Below are 22,205 nucleotides of genomic sequence, written 5' to 3' on the forward strand. Positions count from 1 at the left end.
AATATTTTAAAACTGTAAAGAGCATTTAATAAATCTACCAAATAGTGGCAAATAATATTTTAGTATTATTATATATAAACATACTTTTCTACTATTTGATAGATGAAGCAAAATCAATAAAATAGAGAATATATAAAAAGCACAATTAAGAAGATTAACATGAATATAGAAAACTTTGCAGCCAACTGTTGGACAAAAGACATTTTCAAGCAAATACATTTTTTTAATGAATATTGGTCAATTCCAAGTTCATACCACCAACCTCAAGCTATTTCAAAGTGTGATATCATACAGACTACAGTCTTTCTCCAAAAAGTGATTAAAGGAGAAATTAATAAGAAAAGAAAGATTGGAAAAATAACATATGTTTGCAAATAAAAAAATATGTTCCTGAAAAATATGTGGGCAGAAGAAATGATAAAAGATGAAGAAGATAATTAAAACTGAAAAATAACAAAAATACTATGTGTCAAGCTGGTGAAATTCCGATAAAGTAGTTTTTAAAGGAATATTTATAGCTTTAAATGTTTGTATGATAAAAGAAAAGATGGTTGAAATTAGTGAGTTAAACTCGACCAAATAAGTAAAAAAGACCCATTAAATCTCTAGATTTAATGCAATCTCTATCAAATATCCATGGTATTTTTCAGAGAACTAGAACAAATAATCCTAAGATCATATAGAACCACAGAAGACACCAAAGTGCCAAAGCAATCATGAGAAAAACAACAAAATTGAATATATCACACTCCCAGACTTCAGGCTAGACACAAAACTATAGTATGGTATTGGCACAATAACAGATATATAGAATAATGGAACAGAATGGATGGCTTGGAAATAAACCCACACACTTATAGTCAGTTAATCTGAGACAAAGGAAGCAAGAATATACAATGGAGAAAAGACAGCATTTTCAATAAATGGTGCTAAGAAAATGGGACAGCTACATTTACAAGAATGAAATTAGAACATTTCCTCATACCTTATACAAAAATAAACTCAAAATGTATTAAAGACCTAAATGAAAGACCTGAAACCATAAAAATCCTAGAAGAGAACATAGGCAGAGCACTCCTTGACATAAATAGTAACAATATTTGTTTGATCTGTCTCCTAAGGCAAAAGAAATAAGAGCAAAAGTAAACAAATGGGACCTAATTAAACTTAAAAGCTTTTGCACAGGAAAGGAAACCATCAACAAAACAAAAAGACAACTTACTGAATGAAAGAAAATGTTTGCAAATGATATGATCGACAAGGGGTTAATATCCAAAATACATAAACAGCTCATACAACTCAATATAAAAAAAAAAGGCAATCCAATCAAAAACTGGAAAGAAGCTTCTGACAGATATTTTTCCAAAAAAGACATGCAGATGGCCAACAGGCACATGAAGAGATGCTCAATATGGCTAATTATTAGAGAAATGAAAATCAAACCCACAAGGGGATATCACCTCACACCTGTCAGAATGGCTATAATCAAAACGTCTACAAATAGCAAATGTTGGAGAGGATGTGGAGAAAAGAGAACCCTCCTACACTATTGGTGGGAAAGTAAATTGGTGCAGCCACTCTGGAAAACAGTATGGAGGTTCCTCAAAAAACTAAAAATTGAACTATCATATGATCCAGCAATTTGATCCCTGGGTATATATCTGGAAAAAATGAAAACACTAATTCAAAAGGATACATGCACCCCAACGTTCACAGCAGCTCTATTTACAGTAGCCAAGATATGGAAGCACCCAAGTGTCAATCTACAGATGAATGGATATAGAAGATGTGCCATATATATATATATATATATATATATATATATATATATATATATATATATATATTCCTATGTACATAGCAGTATTAGCCATAAAAAGAATGAAATTCTGCCATTTGCAGCAACACGGATGGATCCAGAGAATATTATGCTTAGTGAAACAAAGTCAGATGGAGAAAGACAGATACTGTATGAAATCACTTATACATGGATTCTAAAATATAATACAAATGAATGTATATACAAAACAGAAACAGACTCACAGATATAGAAAAAAAAAACTTGTAGTTACCAGAAGGGAGAGGGAAAGGAGGAGGGACAAATCAGGGGCATGGGAATAAAAGACAAAAACTACTATGTATAAAATAAGTAAGCAAAAAGGATATATTGTACAGCACAGATAACTATAGCCATTATCTTGTAATAATTTTAACGGAGTATAATCTATAAAAATACTGAATCACTATGCTGTACACCTGAAACTGATATAAAACTGTAAATCAACAATACTTCAATAAAATAAAAAAGAAGAGCGGAATGAACTTAAATATTGAAAGAAAATAATAAAAATATAAGAATAATATTGTTCATTGGACACTTATAACAATAAATTTATTTGTTCATCATTGTGCACAATATTAAAAATATAGGAGAAAAAATGATAGATTTGTTTATTTCTTCCTATTTGCAACATTTTAGAAAATACCATTTTATTAGTAATACTACATACAAGAAAACTGAGTAAACTTTGAATGCTGATGGTACGGGTACTGCAATTAGATAGGAGAAACTTTTTTTCCAAGTATTATTTTGCTCTTACAAACTGATTTAATTTGATTAATCTTGTGCCAAAACTTTCCATATTCTACAATGCTTTATTTTAAAAACTCATGTATATCGCAGCAACATGGATGGATCTAGAGATTATCATATTGAGTGAAATAAGTCAGAGAAAGACAAATGTCATATGATATAACATATGTAGAATCTTAAAAAATGGTACAAATGAACTTATCTATAAAACATAAACAGAGTTACAGATGTAGAAAACAAACTTATGGTTACCAGGGGGTAAGGTGGGGGAAGGGATAAAGGGAGATTGGGATTGACATACACACATTACTATATATAAAATAGATAACTAATAAGGGCCTACTCTATAGCACAGGGAACTCTACTCAATACTCTGTAATGGCCTATATGGGAAAAGAATCTAAAAAAGAGTGGATATATGTATATGTAAAACTGATTCACTTTGCTATACACCTGAAACTAACACAACACTGTAAATCAACTAGACTCCAATAAAAATGTTTAAAAAAAACTAAGAAAAACTGAAAAAAATATATCATGTACAGTTTTAAACTTTCTCTGAAGCTTTATCATCTTTTATATCTTGCTCTTCAGTACCTTTATAATGATTTTCATAATATGTTTTCAGGGGCTTATTCAAAGGATCTAAACAGAAATTGATCAACACCTATAACTATATTACAACGTAGACTCACAATGCTTAAAAATAACTATATAAAGAATTATGTATGCATTCATGTATTACAAGTCAGTTGTAACTTTTTATGTATAAAATCTGTTTATGCTACAAAAGAGTTTCATTTAGTTTTCATTGTGAGTATTGCAACATCCTGGACAACTCCATACCCATGATACTTGTAACAACACTCAATTATCAGGGAGTTGAAACTTTCTTAACTGCATTTGCTTTTCCACCAAAACTCAAAGTGTGTATGAGTCATTCCATATGAATTAGTCAAAGACGAAGGATAAAAATCATTTAATAACTAGTAAAAAACAAAAATTGATATTATTACAATCTTGGTCTGGGAAGACTTTTAAGGTTAGCATTCCAGACAGAATCCAGAAATTAATAGATTTATTCATTTCACTTCTTAATAATTTTAAATTCTATAACCAAACAATATGATAAAAGGAATTTTATGTCTTCCTTTTTAATCCTTACATGTGTAATTTCGTTTTCTTGCCTTAACATGCTACTATTTCCACCAAAATGTTAAAAAAAGAAGAGGACTGGTGGACATACTTGGTTTTTTACCTATCTCAAAGGAAATACTTTCAGAATTACCCTAATGATAATGGTATTTGCACTAATTTTTGTTGCTTCTCTTTATAAGATTAATACTCTTCTATTCCTAGTTTGCTCAGGCTTTGTTGTTGTTAAATCATTAATAGATTTTTTTTCTTGATTTAACTGAGATACTCGTCTAATGGTGCTTGTATATATGTACACATACATATACACACAAACATATATACATAATATATCATACATATATACACATATCCATGCATATATCTGCCCTTGAAATATATATATATTATTTATATATTTACAGATAGATAGATACATACATACATACATACAGAGGCATATGTATTTGCATTTAGTTTGGTAATGTGGGGAGGATTTTACATACATATTCAAGTGTGAGTCTGGGTTAAATTTTTCCTTTCTTACACTGTTCTTGTCATTAGGATGGCTATCAAGGTTTTGCTAGCCATATAAATAGGAGAGTGTATCTTTTATTTTATTCTCTGGAAGACTTTATATTAGATTACACTTAATTCTTATTTGATTGTTGGGTAGAACTCACTGATGAAGCCATCTGAGGCTGGATTTCATTGTTGAAAAAATTTTGACTAATAATTCAATTAAATAGTAATTTGATTTCTTTAGTGGTTATAGGAGCATTCAAGCTTTTTATTTCTTCTCAAATAAGAACTTAGTAAGTAATATTTTGTAGTAATTTGCCCATTTCATTTACAGTTTTAAAGTTATTGGCATAATGTTCAAAATGTTCTTTTGGTTCCTAAAGTATCTATGGTTATAATAATCGTTTTATTCTAAATATTAGTTAATTGTGCTTTCTCTGTTATTCTTTTTTCTCTTGATCTCTTTTCACCCATTCCTCTATTTTTCTAAATTGTTTCAAGTACCAACTTTGTCCATACTTTATACAATACCATGATATTTTATCTTTTATTTATTACTTCCTCCTTTATGTACTTTTTCATTTATTTTATTGCTCTTTTTCTAGTCTCTTTATGTGGATGTCAATCTCATTAGTTTTGGGTATTTCTTATTTCCTAATATGAGCATTTAGGTCTGTGAATTTCCTTCTAAGTACTGCTTTAGGTGAATCTTACAGGTTTGGTATTCTCAGTATTTTTGTTATAATTGAAAATAATTTCTAATTTTAATCACAATATCTTCTTGAATGAATTGGATATTTGATGTATATTTCTCAATTTTAAAATGTGTGGGATTTTTCTAGTTATCCATATGATACTGACTTTTAACTTAATTTCAGTGTGTCTGAGTACATAATTTGTATTATGTCAACCCTTTTAGACCATTTACCATTTCTTTTAAAATTACATCTTTCAAAAAATTCCTGGAGTTTGAGTAATTTCCATTATAAAATTTCTGAGCTATTTTATTAATCAAACAAGAATAAAAAACAAAGTGAATTATATTTGAAAGAAAATGAACCTTTGCATCTGAGATTAAAGGAGAACTCTTGATGGGATAAACTACCTTCTCTCCTGCAGTGACAGAAACTCTCCAAATGCAGTGTGTATAAGATGGGTAGCCATTTGGAAATCCTGGGGAGGAAAGGTTGCCATTGGATTCTTGTAGGGTTTCTCCACATGCTGAAAGAAAAAAAAATTTTTTGATTTTTTTAAAAGATGAAAAAGATAAGATTTTTCTCTAATTTTTATGAAAGACATTGGACTCATAAATAAAATCTCCAGTCTTTTGGTGTTAGACAAGAATATATATTTGTATTTTATAAAACAATTTTCCTTTCTAAGTAATTTCTCTTTCTTACTTAATTCTTTCTTACTAGAATTTCAGTATACTTAATCAGATTACTATAGCTAACCATATAACAAGATAATGAGATAAATAACCTGAAGAACCACAAAGTTCTTCCTCATGGAAACCTTTCTCATTCATTCTCAAGAAGCCAGTAGCCAACTTATACGTCACCCATATTTAGCTTCAGGCCAGTGAATACCTAGTTGATGTGGCTCTGGGACCATACGAAATATTCCATTAGTATATTTGGTATAGAGTGAGGTTAATTTCAATAATGAATACCATATCAAGGTTGAAAAAAGAAATCTTAAATAATAATGAATAAATAATCAATAAGAGGTGCCAAAATGTCAAGCACAATGAAAATTTTTTTTCAAAATAAACTGGAAAAAAATTGAAAGATAAAAACATCACGGAAGACACAAATTTTTAAATAAGATGTAGACATTTATTTATTCTCTGTTTTCTGTCAATCATAAGTAGAAATTACTGGAAAAGCAATTATATTTTCCTCTTACTAAGCCTTTCTAATTTCTTGGAAGTGATTACCAGTCATCTGAAATAGCAAATAATAATCAGCTACACAGCCTCAAGATCTGTGTGATTGATATCTATAGGCCATTTCAACAAAGGCAAGAACAGAGCACAATTAACTCTGTTTCAGCCAAGGTTTGTAGTTAGAAGCATTCTATAATAGATTTCCTTGTTGTTTTTGCAAGACATGGTATGAGCCACATGAACCTAGGCTGCTTTAAGTATCCTTAATTCAAGAATAATTCCTATACTGTAGCCAGTTTATATAAAGATTTATATAAACATGTTTATAACCTTCACTCAACAATTAGAAAGAACAGCTCCTTCCCTCTGAAGGAGACTGAAATAAAAACTGATATACTACCATATTATAGAAGCATAGCTCCCAGCAAGTGAACTCTTGTGTCATCAAATCAATTAATTATAAATGGTTCTGCATATCTTGATTTAAATGAAGAAACAAAGATGATGGCTTTGAAAACATAAAATAGAGCTGTAAAAACAGTCTGATAAGATATAAATGTTTATTTAGAAACACAGATATTATGTTTGCACAACAAAATAAATTTAAAGTAAGAGCAAGCAGTGTTTATTCTGATGAATAGGCAGATAAAAGCAACTTCAGAATGAAACAAAAATGCTCAAGGTAAAAAATATATAATCAGCCCTTTCCAAGAATCATTTAAGGATACTGGTAAATGTGACATTACAAGAACCCTTAGAAAAAGGGTTAAGATTTATTAATGCAAACAATGTGCTTCTAACTAGGATCAGTTTAGATGCTAAATAGTCATTTGGGAATTGAGTGTGTTTCAAAGAAAAAAAGCTGCAATTTACAGTAGTTTAGAAATAAATTTTGAAATAATTGAAAAGTCCACTAAGCCACATAGAATGCTGGTACTGGATTTCCTAAAGTGGAATTTAAAAAATTAAATATATTTGACTCATAAATGTAAACAAACACTATGGTTCTGATAAAAAAGATAAAAAACTCTCTAAAATGTAAAATACAGAATATAATTCAAAAATTAAGTAAATCTATTATATAGCACCTGCTTATAATTCAAGAAGTACAAACAATATTGTCAAGTTGTGATAATCATTTGTGCATTTTCTTCAATAAGTGTGGCTGTCCCAGGCTACATGATCACTATTTCAGAAAATTTCATCAATTTTCCTGGCCATTTGTTGATTCATGCGAAGATATATAAAAAAACTTTAATATTAAAAAACTAAAGGAAAATTAGCAAGGGAAAGATGGTACTACTAAGTTAAATACATAGTCTGTCCATTTACTCAGAAAGCTATGTGGATGAGAAAAGAGAAGTTGAGTCATGGCATTACCCCTTGTTAATTATGTCATACAAGCAAGTCTCAAAACCTTCAACTTCAGTTTTCTCTTCTGTAAAGTGGCTATCTTATTAATATGTACTTCATAAAGTTGTTTTGTAGGAGTCAAGTATTGTGATGCCCAAAGTTCTCTTTTTAACCCTTAGATACCTCTGACACAGGTAGGAAGACTGTGCGCTTAATTGTTAGAATATATCTTTGAGCTACAAAATGCAGTCTTATTTAAGAGAAAAAAGGCATAAAGAAATATACAAAGGCAAATTATTATCACTCTCCTAATCAAAATTACTCTAAAATGAAACATAATTCATAAGTTAAACTTCTATCTCTCTAGGCAGATGTCATGATCTTATATGTGCAAAATTATAAAGATTCCACAGACAAAAAAAAATACTGTTAGAGGTAATAAAAAATACTCAACAAAATTACAGAATACAAAATCAACTCACAAAATCAGTTGCATAAACTAACAACAAACAATATGAAAAGGAAATTAAGAAAACAACCCCATTTATAAGAACACCAAAAAGAATAAAATATTTAGGAATAAGCTTAACCAATAAGTCAAAAGATATGTAAGGTGAAAACTACAAAACATTGCTGAAAGAAATTTAAAGAGACAAAGAAATGTGTTCATGGATTGGAAGACTTAATATTGTTAAAATGTTATCCTTACTACCCAAAGCAATCTACAGATTAAGTGCACTCCCTATCGAATTCCCAGTGGCATTTTTTGCAGAAATGGGGAGAAGTGTTTTAAAATTCATATAGAACCACAAACCCTAAATAGCCAAAACAACCTTGAGAAAAAAGAACAAAGCTGGAAGCCTCACACTTCTTGACTTCAAAACATATTACAAATCTACAGTAATTAAGAATATGGTACTGGCATAAGAGAGACTTATAGACCAATGGGACAGAATAAAGAGCCAAAAATAAACCCACACCTAAACAGTAAAATGGGATCTTCAGCAAGGGTGCCAAGACTATACAACATGGAAAGGATAGCCTCTTGCATAAATGGTGTTGGGGAAATTAGATATACACATACAAAAGAATGAAATTGGACCCTTTTCTTTCGTTATACACAAAAATCAACTCAAAGTGGATTAAAGAGTTAAAAGGAAGACCCAAAATTGTAAAATTCCTAGAAGAAAAAACATATGTGAAAAGTTCCATAACTGTGATCTTGGCAATGATTGCTCAGATATTGGCACTAAAAGTACAGGCTTTAAAAGCAAAAATAGACAAGGGGGACTACATCAAACTAAAAAGCTTCTGTGCAGTGAAGGAAACAATCAATAGAGTGAAAAGCAATCTTCGGAATGGAAGAAAACATATGCAAATCATGCATCTCATAAGGGGTTACTATCCAAAATATATAAGGAACTCTTACAACTCAATAGCGAAAAAACAAACAAAGAACAACAGACCCCAAATAACCAAATTTTAAAATGGGCAAAGGACTTGAATAGACAGTTCAAAGAAGACATACAAATGACCAATAGATACATGAAAAAAATGCTCAACATCACTAATCATCAGGGGAATGCAAATCAAAACCACAATGAGATATCACCTCACACCTGTTAAGATGGCCATTATCAAAAAACAGGAAATAACAAGTGCTGGTGAGGATGTGGAGAAATTGGAACCACTTTAACTGTTGGTAGGAAATTAAAATGGTGCAGTCACTGTGGAAAACAGTATGAGTTTCCTCAGCTATTATAAATAGAACTACCAAATTATCCAGCAATTCTACTTCTGGATATTGATGCAAAAGAACTGAAAACAGAATCTTGAAGAAATACATACACTCACATATTCACTGAAGCATTATTCAGAGTAGCCGAGAGATAGAAACAAACTAAATGTCCATCACTGGATGAATGAATAAAGAAAATGTGGTATATACATACAATGGAATATTATTCAGCCTTAAAACAGAAAGAAATCTGTCATGTGCTAACAACATGGATAAACCCTGAGGACACTATTCTAAGTGCAATAAGCCAGTCACACACAGAAGGACAAATACTGCAGGTTTCTAAAGTAGTTAGACTCAAAGAGGTGGAAAGTAAAATGGTGGTTGCCAGAGTTTGGGAGGACAGGAACAGGGAGATGCTGTTCAATAGGTGTAGAGTTTCAGTTTCAGTCATGCAAGCTGGAAAAGTTCTAGAGATCTGCTGTAAAGCAATGTGTATATAGTTAACAGGACTGTATTGTGCAATTAGAAATTTGTTAATAGGACAGGTCTAATGTTATGTGTGTTTCACCAAAGTTAAAAAATAGCTAATAATAAAAAGTTCTTTATTCTATGATCCATCTCACTTTTGCATCACATGATTCTAGTGTAACTTACCTCTTCCAAGACAGAAAATTGTGTTTGAATTGTATAAATGCTACTTTGATTGTGTGTGGCTGAGAAATTATTACAAATTCTTGTGTTATTAACAATATGGTTAAATATACTGCTGATTGTATTTACATCTACAGATATTTTCCCAAGCAAATGTCTGCAACATCCACCATATATCAAAGATTGAGAATCCTTTTTCCATTTTTTTTATAAGAACACATTTATAATGTTACTAACTCTAAATAAAACAGACTATAATGTATTATATAAATCTCTTCCCCAAAAATCTTGATAAACTCTAGAGTAGGGGAAGAAATAAAACTATATCTAATCAACTTAGCACTACCTAGTTAACTTTTTCATACATCCATGGCTCCCTTAAACTTTTTTTTTTTTTTTTTTTTTTTTGCGGTACGCGGGCCTCTCACTGTTGTGGCCTCTCCCGTTGCAGAGCACAGGCTCCGGACGCGCAGGCTCAGCGGCCACGGCTCACGGGCGCAGCCGCTCCGCGGCATGTGAGATCTTCCTGGACCAGGGCACGAACCCGTGTCCCCTGCATCGGCAGGCGGACTCTCAACCACTGCGCCAGCAGGGAAGCCCTCTCTTAAACTTTTATATGTAATAAATAAAATTTAGATTTAAAATTATTTTAAGATAAGGAATGTTAAAAGAAATCCCAAGTCATCTGAGCCATAATGGTGAGATTAATTACTGAAATATTTTAAAATCTATTTCAATAGTAACTCCCTAGCCAAGTTTGAATCATCTTTGAAGATGAAGCACAAATACCAACTCCAAGAAGCCTTCCTCATTCCAGGGTGCAGCTCAGTTTAGGCACCCCTCTCAGAACTGCTTTAGCATCCTTTACTGATGAGATTTACTTCCTCAACAAGTAATATTGTCTGTATAATCCCACAGATAATTGGCTATTTGTGTGTATAATCTGTGCTTCCTTCTCTGTGGCTATAATATCTGGTGCAGTACTTTTCCCATATTAAAGCAACTATTTCATTCATACAACAACTACTTATTGAGCACCTAACTTATATCTGATTCAGAATACCCTGAGGAAAAAGCCTAACTCCAATCCTAAAGATTATACTCTAATTATACTCTAATGTGGGAAATGACAAGTAAATTGATGATTATAGGAGTAAGACATAAGGCCAGAATCAAATAAAGTATTTAGCAACATGGGATTCCTGGGAGACCAGTGGGTTTTTAAGTAGGAGGTTACAAAGGAGCCAAATTCTGAATATGAGTTAGGATTTAGCCAGGAGGCAGTTAAGAGTTTTCTGGCTGGAGGAAGAAGCAAGAGGCAAGCTTACTGTAGTGTCAGGGGCTGAATGAAGTAGAGGTGAGAAACTAGGTTGTAAGGGAAATACCTAGAGAAGAGCCTGGGGGAAGAGACAGGGGAAAATCTTGAAGGAGACATTGAGAAGGAAATCAGCCTTTATCCTAAAATAAGCAGAATAAAATTTACATATTGAAAAGTCACTTGAACAGCAGTGTGGCCAGAGAACTAAAGAGATGTAAGGATGGAGGGAAGAGCTTACTTAGGAAGCATTGAAGCAATCCAGACAAAAGATGAGGATCCCTAGGATAGGGGATTCACTTCAAGAACGTGAGATCGATACCAAGAAGGCAGCAGGACTGACTAGTTGTGGGAAGTGAGGCAAAAGGAGGAAGTAAGTAAGGATGCCCTCCAGGTTGTGGTTTGGGAAGATCTATGTGTGGTACCATCAACTGAACTAAGGAATGTTTTATGGGAGAAGAATAAATGGGTCCATGAACAAGTGGGAAAATAGCTAAATTCTTTTTGCTTGTTGGCAATATATTTTAGCCAAGAATTGTACATAAGCACACATATCAAGAGTATTCTGGCTGGAATCTCAGAGCATTATATAAGGAATTAAAGAGATTAATATTTTAGGTAACTAAAAAGAACCTCATATTAATTAAAAAATAAATTTAATGTACGAGTGTTTAGAAAGTTTCTAGTATTCGAATTCCATGAACACTGAAACTGGTCCTACATCCCTACAACCACACAGATGTGCATCCATAGACGTGGATATACTGTATGTTTAACAACACTTTTAAATTTGTAAACATAGATTTGTATGTGGGTTCATGTGTGAATACACATACACTTTTATATAATAATGAACATTCTAATCCTCAGAAGCTCCTTTATTTTTAGATATTAATTTACTTTATTTTTTCCTAGTTTTATTATGTTACTTGACATTTAATTAAAGAAGATTTACTGAGAGAATATTATGTTTGACAGTTGACATAAGTATGAAGTAGTTATAAGCCAAAAGTTCATGGGACCACAGAAAAACTATATCAAGAGAAAATGCAAATAAAGACAAGAGACTGTATTAGAAGAAGAGTTCAGCTTCAGGAGTTTAGAAATTAAAAAAGAAAGTAATCCTAAAATTAGATCCAAGTAGAGAAGAATACATTTAGAAAATGAGAGTCACAAGAAAAAGAAGGCCCCCCCAAAAGAGAGAGAACAAGAGAACAAATGAATCATTTATGAAGAGAAGAAGATGCACCACCACTCACACACCCCAGAGAGGATCTCTTTCACAAGCAGATTGCTGATTACCGGGATAAAGGGAAGACAAGACCATTCTCTGCCCCATGAAGACATTTCTATATGTTAATGAGCAAATATTACACTTGTTAATGAATCAGCTAGCCCTCTCTTGTACTCTACAAAGAAAGTTTCCTGGACTGGGACCAATAATCACAGTAAACTTAGTTAATATAACTTCCCAATAATTAAATATATATATAAATAAAATTTAAGCAAAGCCTATGCAAAACTTCAATGATTAATATACCCATCTTATCTCTGAATGTATGCACAAATTATCAGAATAGCAGCCAGTTAAAACTTTATTAGTGGGATTCCCTGGTGGCGCAGTGGTTGAGAGTCCGCCTGCCGATGCAGAGGATGTGGGTTCGTGCCCCAGTCTGGGAAGATCCCACATGCCGCAGAGCGGCTGGGCCCGTGAGCCATGGCCACTGAGCCTGTGTGTCCCGAGCCTGTGGTCCGCAATAGGAGAGGCCACAAGAGTGGCCTGTGTACCAAAAAAAAAAAAAAAAAACTTTATTAGTTATTTTACCACTTGTGATCTTAGTATCTGGAACAAAAAGCGAATTCCATAGGTATTAGTTTCCATAAACAAAAAAATTTGGGAAAAGCTGTGTTAAGCATGTATCTTTTATTGTTTGTGTGTGTGTCGTACATGGGCCTCTCACTGCTGTGGCCTCTCCCGTTGCGGAGCACAGACTCTGGACTTGCAGGCCCAGTGGCCATGGCTCACGTGACCAGCCGCTCCGCGGCATGGGGGATTCTCCCGGAACGGGACACGAACCCTTGTCCCCTGCATCGGCAGGCAGACTCTCAACCACTGTGCCACCAGGGAAGCCCAAGCATGTATCTTTGATATAAGCTATTTCAAGAATTTTGAGTATATAGGAGGTGCATAGAGTAATAAGTATTTCCAGTTTGGAAGCAGAATCTTTTCTTTCTTGGACCAGTAAGGCATTAGTGTTTTCTTGGTACATTGTTATTAAGACCTTCCTTTAAGTGGTTGACAGTCCGCCTGCCGATGCAGGGGACACGGGTTCGTGTCCCGGTCCGGGAAGATCCCACGTGCCGCAGAGTCTGGGCCCGTGAGCCATGGCCGCTGAGCCTGCGCGTCCAGAGCCTGTGCTCCGCAACGGGAGAGGCCACAACAGTGAGAGGCCCGCGTACCGAAAAAAAAAAAAAAAATTGTGGCTTATTCATCTGTAAGAGCACTATCAGACACAATTATGCTTCTGAGTTTGGGTGGTGCAATACCTGGACATCTGTACAGCTTTCTTGCCTGTGCAATATCTCCTTTGCTTAAACGGGTTCGCTGACCAATTGCTGGACGTATGCCATTATCATCACGTGAGGGGAGAATGGTATCCAGAAACATCCCCCTGAAAAAAGTCAGAAGCAAGTCACACATAAGTCACCACATTAAAACACATATATTCCTTACAAATATGTTGTTTTTTCAAACTCAAACCAATCAAAGGAGAAATATATCAGTGTTAAGATTTAAAGAGTGTGTCAGACCTTCAAAACACTTTCATCAAAGTAGAAGAAAATTGTGTGTTAAATGTGTATGGCTAATATAAAGTCAGTGATGGCATTCACTTTTTCCTTAAAAATGTATATAATTTGTTTTTTAAAATCTAAAATTCTATATAGTCCGTATCAAGTACACTGTGGTTCTTGTTTTGGTAGCTCAAGATCTAAAAACACTTAAATTACCAAGTTGTCAAACAATTCTTCCTCATAGAGATCTATTTTCTTAAGAACAGCTTATAATAAATATTTTTTAGATTACTAAACTTGTAAAAGTCAAACAAAACAAGTATGTTAATATTTTTAAATTAAACTACTAATTTAACCTAAGTATTTTTTGAAGTCAAATTATCACAGTATATGTTACAAGAACAAGGAAAAACAAAGAGTGTCAAATTTTAGTAAGTTTAAAGCAAAATAATTTTGTCACACACACATAAATACAAACACACACATATACTATACACTATATGTGTAAAAACTTCATGGTAAAATTTATAAGCAAAAAAAAAAAAAAAAAAAAAACAACTAAGCAATGCACTAATAATGCTAAGCTACAGATACTGAGCTTTTTCACACCCAAGGTTGTGATACAAACTTGCTGTGCATGACTAAAAATTGTGAATATAGTAAACTAAAGATACAGTCTAATTTTGCAATGAATATTAACATTTGTAGCTCTAAAGAAAGTAACTGAGCTTAAAAGTTAAATGGATTGAGAGACTATTCTAAATGGTGAGGAAATATTGTATAAAAAGAGACACTTTTTATAAAAGTATTTTAAATTAAGAAATATAATTATTAAAAAAACAAACAAACTTTGAAACCGGGATGAATGATGGGACAGGTTCTTTCCAAAAATTTTAAATGAAAAATTGTATTTAAACTGCAGGTTACAAGAACAATATTTTAGCTCTACTTTTTCTTCCTTTAAGAAATATTTACTGGGAATTCCCTGGTGGTCTAGTGGTTAGGACTCCACGCTTCTACTGCAGGGGGTAGGGGTTTGATCCTTGGTCAGGGAACTAAGATCCTGCATGCCGTGTGGCGTGGCCAAAAAAAAAAAAAAAATTTACTGAGCATTGTTATAGACCTATAGACCTGGATTTATAGCAGTAAATAAAAGAAACAAAAATTCCTCCCCTTAAGATTCTCACATTCTAATGGAGGGAGAAAGACTTTAACAAAGATTGTTAACTGAGATAGTGACAGATACCTTGGAGAAAAATAAGGAAGAGAAGATGGATATTGATTATCCACTGATGGGATAGCTTTTAAAAAGAGTGATCAAAGAAAAGCTCACTTGGAAGTCGACATTTTAGCCAAACATCAAGGAAGTGAAGGCGAGGTAAATGTGGTTAACTGGGACTAGAGAGTCACAGACAGAAAGAACTTTAAGAAATACAGCAACCCTGAGATGGGAGGATGCTTTGTTTGAGTGTCAAAGTTTAACTTTTAACCTGAGGAAAACTCTTAATATGTGGATGATGGTAAACAGAGGTGTGACATGATCTATAAGTAACTTATGACTTACCTCCCTAGCTTCTAGGTAGGAGTGGTGATCTTTAGATAAAACCCAGATAACTCAAATAGATACTGGAAATCTTTTAAAACAAAATCTAAGTCTCTACAAAACTCAATATGTATACTACCTGAGATGAAGGTAGGGAGGGGGAACTAATCATCAAAAGTGAGAGCTTGCACACACTTAATAAAATACAACTCCAGCTAGGCCAGTGCAACTGAAGGGGATGTTGAGCTATAGGGTAGCACCAAGAAAAGTTATTCTTCAACTTTGCTGCACAAATCAACAGATACATTAAGTAGGTAAGTCCAAATTAGTGAAGTGTTACAACTTCTGCAGTACTTCAGTACTAATGGAGTATTCATTATTTTCTATTCCTATTTCGAAAAAAAAAACCCATAGTTTTTGAAAAATTTTGTTTTTTCCAGTTTTCAAAAAAAATGATTCAATTTTAAAAGGTCAAGGACATCTTGTAGAAGATATATTCAAACTCAGGGGATAGAATGATGAATTTTGGCTCATTTAACCTATGGAGGTAATCTGCCTTCCATTTGTATGGGTGTCAGTCACCCATTCTTTTGATCTTTCTTCGTGGTCAGAAAGTTAACAATTCTCTCCTTCCACAACCAGGCCATTAAGCAATGTAGGCTCTTCCTGAACATTCTTTCAGACAGAACATAGATGGGGTCACTTACTAATCTTCATTTGTTTTACCTACATTAGAAGAGTGAATTAACTGTGCTTTTCATAAAACTTCATAAAATTTTACAATTCTCTTATTAGAAACGGGCAGTTCCAGTTTGCAAGCATGTACATTACAAATTATCTATGCATATAAAGCCCCCTATATGCAGCCCTGTTCTTCCCACAGTAAGTACCTAAATCTGCTCATGGGAAATACTGATGAAAACAACTAAAACTTTTATAGACAATCTGGGTTCAGAATAGAAGAAACTATAAAACTTCAAATACATTAACAACATGAAGGGCAAAACCCACATGTTCATCTAATTGATGCAGAAAAAGCATTTGACAAAATTCAACACACTTTCATGATAAAAGCACTCAACAAACTAGTAATAGAAGGGAACTATCTCAACATAAAAGGTCATATATGAAAAACCTACAGATAACATCACGCTCAATGAAAAACTGAAAACTTTTCATCTAAGATCGGGAAGATGGCAAGGATGTTTGCTCTCACCATTTTCATTCACATAGTATTGAAAGTCCTAGTCAGAGAAATTAGGCAAGACAAAGAGTCAAAAGGTATACATGTTGAAAAGAAAGAAGTAAAGTGATCTCTGTTTGCAGATAACACAATCTTATATGTATAAAATCCTAGTGAGTCCACCCAAAAACTATCAGAACTGATAAATGAATTCAGCAAAGTTGCAGGATACAAAATCAACACTCAAAAATCAGTTGCATTTCTATACAATAACAGTGAACAACCTGAAAAGGAAATTAAGAAAACAATTCCATTTAAAATAGCATCAAAAAGAATAAAATACTTGGGAATAAATTTAACCAAGGAAGCAAAAGACTTACACACTGAAAATTACAAAACATCACTGAAAGAAATTAAAGAAGACACAAACAAATGGAAAAACATTCTATATTTATGGATCGGATGACTTTATTTGTTAAGATGTTCACATTACTCAAAACAATCAACATAATCCCTATCAAAACCAAAATGGCATTTATTGTGGAAATACAACAAAATAACAGTTCTAAAATTCATGTGTACTCTCTTAGGACCTTGAATAGCCAAACATATTTTGAAAAAAAAGAACAAAGGTGGAGGACTCATGCTTTCAGATTTCAAAACATATTACAAACGTTAAGTAACTAAAACAGTGTGATATTGGCATAAAGACAGACCTATAGAACAATGGAATTGAACAGGAATAAAATACACCCTAGTGTATATAATGACCTTTAACAATGGTGTTAAAGGTATTGACTCAATGGGGAAAATATAATCTTTACAACAAATGATGTTGGGAAAACTGGATATCCATGTGCAAAAGAACAAAGTTAGACCCTTATCAAAGCCATATATAAAAATAACTCAAAGGAGATTAAAGACCTGAACATAAGATCCCAAATTATAAAACTCTTAGGAGAAAACATAGGGGAAAAGCTTCATGACATTGAATATGGCAATGATTTCTTGGATATGACACCAAAAGCATAGGCAACAAAAGCAAAAACAGGTAAGTGGGACTAGGCTTTTAATTAAAAATCTTGTGCACAGCAAAGGAAACAATCAAGTGAAAAGGAGAGAAAATATTTGTAAGATATATATATCTGATAAGAGACCAGAATATACAAAGAAATTCTACAGTTCAACAATAGAAAAATGGAGTAATCTGATTTAAAAATATGCAGAAGTTTTGAATGGAGATTTTTTCATTTTTTTCTAATATTTATTGGAGTATAGTTGCTTTACAATGTTGTGTTAGTTTCTACTGTACAGTAAAGTGAATCAACTATACATATACATACATCCCCTCTTTTTTGGATTTCCTTCCCATTTAGGTCACCGCAGAGCACTGAGTAGAGTTCCCTGTGCTACACAGTAGGTTCTCATTTGTTATCTACTTTATACATAGTATCAATAGTGTATATATGTCAATCCTCATCTTCCAATTCATCATACCCTCCTCCTTCTCCCTTGGTATCTATATGTTTGTTCTCTACGTCCGTGTATCTATTTCTGCTTCGCAAATAAGATCATCTACACCATTTTTTTAAGATTCCATGTATATGCGTTAATATACAATATTTGTTTTTCTCTTTCTGACTTACCTCACTCTGTATGACAGTCTCTAGGTCCATCAACATCTCTACATATGACCCAATTTCTTTCCTTTTTATGGTTGAGTAATATTCCATTGTATATATGTATCACATCTTCTTTATCCATTCCTCCGTTGATGGACATTTAGGTTACTTCCATGTCCTGTCTACTGTAAATAGTGCTGCAATGAACACTGGGGTGCACGTGCCTTTTTGAATTATGATTTTCTCTGAGTATATGCCCAGTAGTGGGATTGCTGGGTCATATGGTAGTTCTACTTTTAGTTTTTTAAGGAACCTCATACTGTTCTCCATAGTGGTTGCATCAAATTTCATTCCCAGCAACAGTGCAAGAGGGTTCCCATTTCTCCACACGCTCTCCAGCATTTATTGTTTGTAGATTTAAAAAATAAATAAATTTATTTGTTTTATTTTATTTATTTTATGTCTGGCTGCATTGGGTCTTCGTTGCTGCATGTGGGCTTTTCTCTGGTTGCTGCGAGTGGGGGCTACTCTTCATTGTGGTGCACAGGCTTCTCATTGTGGTGGCTTCTCTTGTTGGGAGCATGGGCTCTAGGTGTGTGGGCTTCAGTAGTTGTGGCACACGGGCTCAGTAGTTGTGGCTCATGGGCTCTAGAGTGCAGCCTCAGTAGTTGTGGTGCACGGGCTTGGCTGCTCTGTGGCATGTGGGATCTTCCCGGACCAGGGCTCGAATCCATGTCTCCTGCATTGGTAGGCGGATCCTTAACTACTGAGCCACCAGGGAAGCCCTGTTTGTAGATTTTTTGACGATGGCCATTCTGACTGGTGTGAGGTGATACCTCATTGTAGTTTTGATTTGCATTTCTCTAGTGATTGGTGACATTGATGGCCAAGCATATAAAAATATGCTCAACATCACTAATTATCAGAGAAATGCAAATCAAAACCATAATGAGACATCACATCATACCCATTAGGATGGCTACTATCAAAAAATTAAAAAACAAAACAGAAAAGAACACATGTTGGTGAGGATATGGAGAAATTGGAACACTTATGCACTGTTGATGGGATTGTGAAATAGTGCAGCATCTAAGAAAAGAATTATGGAGGTTCTTCAAAAAATTAAACATATAGTTCAGCAATCCCACTTACTTCTGTGTATATATCCAAAAGAATGGAAAACAGGATCTGGAAGAGATATTTGCATACCCATGTTCATGGCAGCACTATTCACAGTAGCCAAGAGGTGAAAGCAACTCAGATGTCCATCAACAAATGAATGAATAAACAAAATGTGGTATATGCATCCAATGGACTATTATTCAGCCTTAAAAAGGAAGGAAATTCTGTTACATGCTACAACATAGATGAACCTAAAGAATTTTATGCTAGGTGAAATAAACCAGTCACAAAAAGACAAATACTGTGTGATTCTACTTGGTATCTAAAGTAGCCAAATTCATAGACACAGAAAGTGGAAAGGTGGTCCAGAGGCTGGCAGTGGGGCGGGGGGAGAGAGGAGAGTTTTTGTTTAATGGGTATAGGGTTTCAGTTTTTCAAGATGAAAAGTTTCTGGACATCTGTTTCACAACAATGTGAATGTACTTAATACTACTAAATTGTACACTTAAAATTAGATGATACAGTATATTTGATATTGAGGTTTCTTTACCACAATAATAAAAAAAATCAAATACTTTGGAGGTGGTGGCTGAGAGCTGTGTGAAATGTTTCCTCTCATGAAATTCAGAAAAAAAAATAATGTGAATTGGATCAATTCTTCTAACAGGTAGATACAGTTACTTTCACTATAGGAATATAAGTTTATTTGGGAAAAGTGAATAGGTAAATTTTGAAACAATAAGAGAAAATAATATTTCAAGGCTAGTTGTCATGCAACTCCAAAGTTAGGTGTAGGGGGTGATAAATTGCAAGAACCTCGTGGTTTATGGAAAAGCAACAATTTAAAGACATGAAAGGAGTACAGAAGAAGGGAAAATGTATGTTTCAAACTTTGGTATAGGTTCATTGTCTACCAGGGACAGAAATAATAAATTACCTTTTCCATTCTCCAGTACCTGCTCTATTCCAAAGAATCTAAACTCAGTTTATTTCTAACTAATATAACTCAACAGTATAAGAGAAGCACTTTGGCTAAACTGGTACCCCAATCCTCATTTTTCACATGTTTCTAAATAAAACTCAATTCCAAGCATGAAAACAAAGCTTTACAATTCTTTAAGATTAATTTCAGGCCAAGTTTATGGATGTATTTCTGCTAAAACTTCAATTCAATTCAAAAAACAATAAGTATTTGGGTAGTCATTATATTTGAACGATTATATACTTCAGAATAAAATGATTTTTAAAATACAGTTAACAATTATGTTAATAATAAAGTTTGGTCGTAAAGAAGCATAATTTAAATATTTATCCAAGTGTTAAGAATTTGTTTACACCCTTCTCTACTTATTACCACACATTTTTTTTAAAAACAGGGAATTAACTTGAATTTACTGTCTTCTTCCTGACCCTTCCTTTAAACATAGACATTAATGAATTGTGAAATGGGCATGGTGATCAGAAAAGAATGAGTGGAATGGATATGACTGTAAAATGGGTATAAAATGGGAAAAAGATATGACTTCAGTGGTTTTAACAGTTTCAGATTCCTTACCTGGAAACCATTGCCTTGATGACATCTTGTTTAGAGTGAAATAGATCAAAACCCAAATTTATTACACTCTTAAAAATTAGCATTCAGTCACTAATGAAATAATTTTAAGGTTAATAACTGGAAAGTATATGAAGTAAAATATCTTCCTAAAATGTTCTCTGAGAATTATTTTACTATAGCATATTTCAAGTGAAATTAGTACTTGAGCAACAGAAAATACACAATAAAAAGACAAGTCACATGGGAGTATAACATTCCAACTCAACAACTGAGCTTGCTATTTGACTTGAAATGCCTAATTTTCATTAATAGTGCTTTGCCAATTTAACATGCAGATTGGTTTGATAATCATTTTAATTGAACTTTTTTAAGATTTAAGAATATTAAATAATTCGAAAAATTTTAATTTTTACTTAGAATCTATTTATTTGATAGGAAATGTGAAAATGTGTTTTTAAAATCTCAAATGCCTGTTGTTGGCTATAAACACCAATCAAGTATATTTTGTACTTTATGACAGCGATATTTGAAAGTGATTCTAGTTCTAATGTTAAGCCTAGTTTTGTGAGGAGCCACACAGAGGAAAGGAATTAGAAGTCAAAAGGTATAACCTGAGACTCCAACCTTGAGAAGGTGTTCCTGGCATAGTGCATGATACTGTCAAAATCATATCTTTCTCCAAGCGAGTTCACTTCTCCAGGCTCCATCTTCAGAAAATTGTACTCTTGACCTAAGAATTAGGCACAGAAAGCATTTCAGAAGCCTCTTAACAGACAGAAAAGAGAACAGAAGAGCCCTTCCTGCCTCTATCTGCTCTCTACCAAATGCCGATCGCTGATCTTCACGACGTTGTATTTAAACACTAACACTCAGGTACTCGCAAAAGGGTACATCCAGTGCCAATGCTTGCACTTGAATATCATCCTGAAAGAGTAATATTGAATTTAATTAATAAGTTAATTTTGGCAAAAAGATAGATTACCAAAATCATGCTTTGGATTTGTTTTCTTTGTATACTCTTTTACCGTCTCTAAATATTTGTTTCTTTAAAACTACTGGGTTTTTTTTTTAACAATATTGTGATTATAAAAAGTTACATTTTTACTTAATAAGTCTCCCACCTCTCTCTTATGACTATATTTGCCAAGACCAAAAAAAAAAAACCCAACTTCCTATTTGTGTTAGATTCT

The 22,205-nt window shown here is 33.3% G+C and overlaps 1 protein-coding gene across 1 annotated transcript in view; it reads right to left on the minus strand.

Annotated features, from left to right (window-relative positions):
• The window catches only part of TLL1 (tolloid like 1), a 258,470-nt gene that overhangs the window by 108,007 nt on the left and 128,258 nt on the right, over positions 1–22,205 (minus strand). Inside the window, exons 7-9 of the mRNA XM_060011657.1 lie at positions 21,640–21,745; positions 13,745–13,869; positions 5,355–5,470 (exon numbers count right to left, since the gene is read on the minus strand). Coding sequence (XP_059867640.1) covers positions 5,355–5,470; positions 13,745–13,869; positions 21,640–21,745 — 347 coding nt within the window. The remainder of the gene's footprint in view (positions 1–5,354; positions 5,471–13,744; positions 13,870–21,639; positions 21,746–22,205) is intronic.

Source organism: Delphinus delphis, chromosome 5 (genome assembly GCF_949987515.2).
Source record: "Delphinus delphis chromosome 5, mDelDel1.2, whole genome shotgun sequence".
NCBI lineage: Eukaryota > Metazoa > Chordata > Mammalia > Artiodactyla > Delphinidae > Delphinus > Delphinus delphis.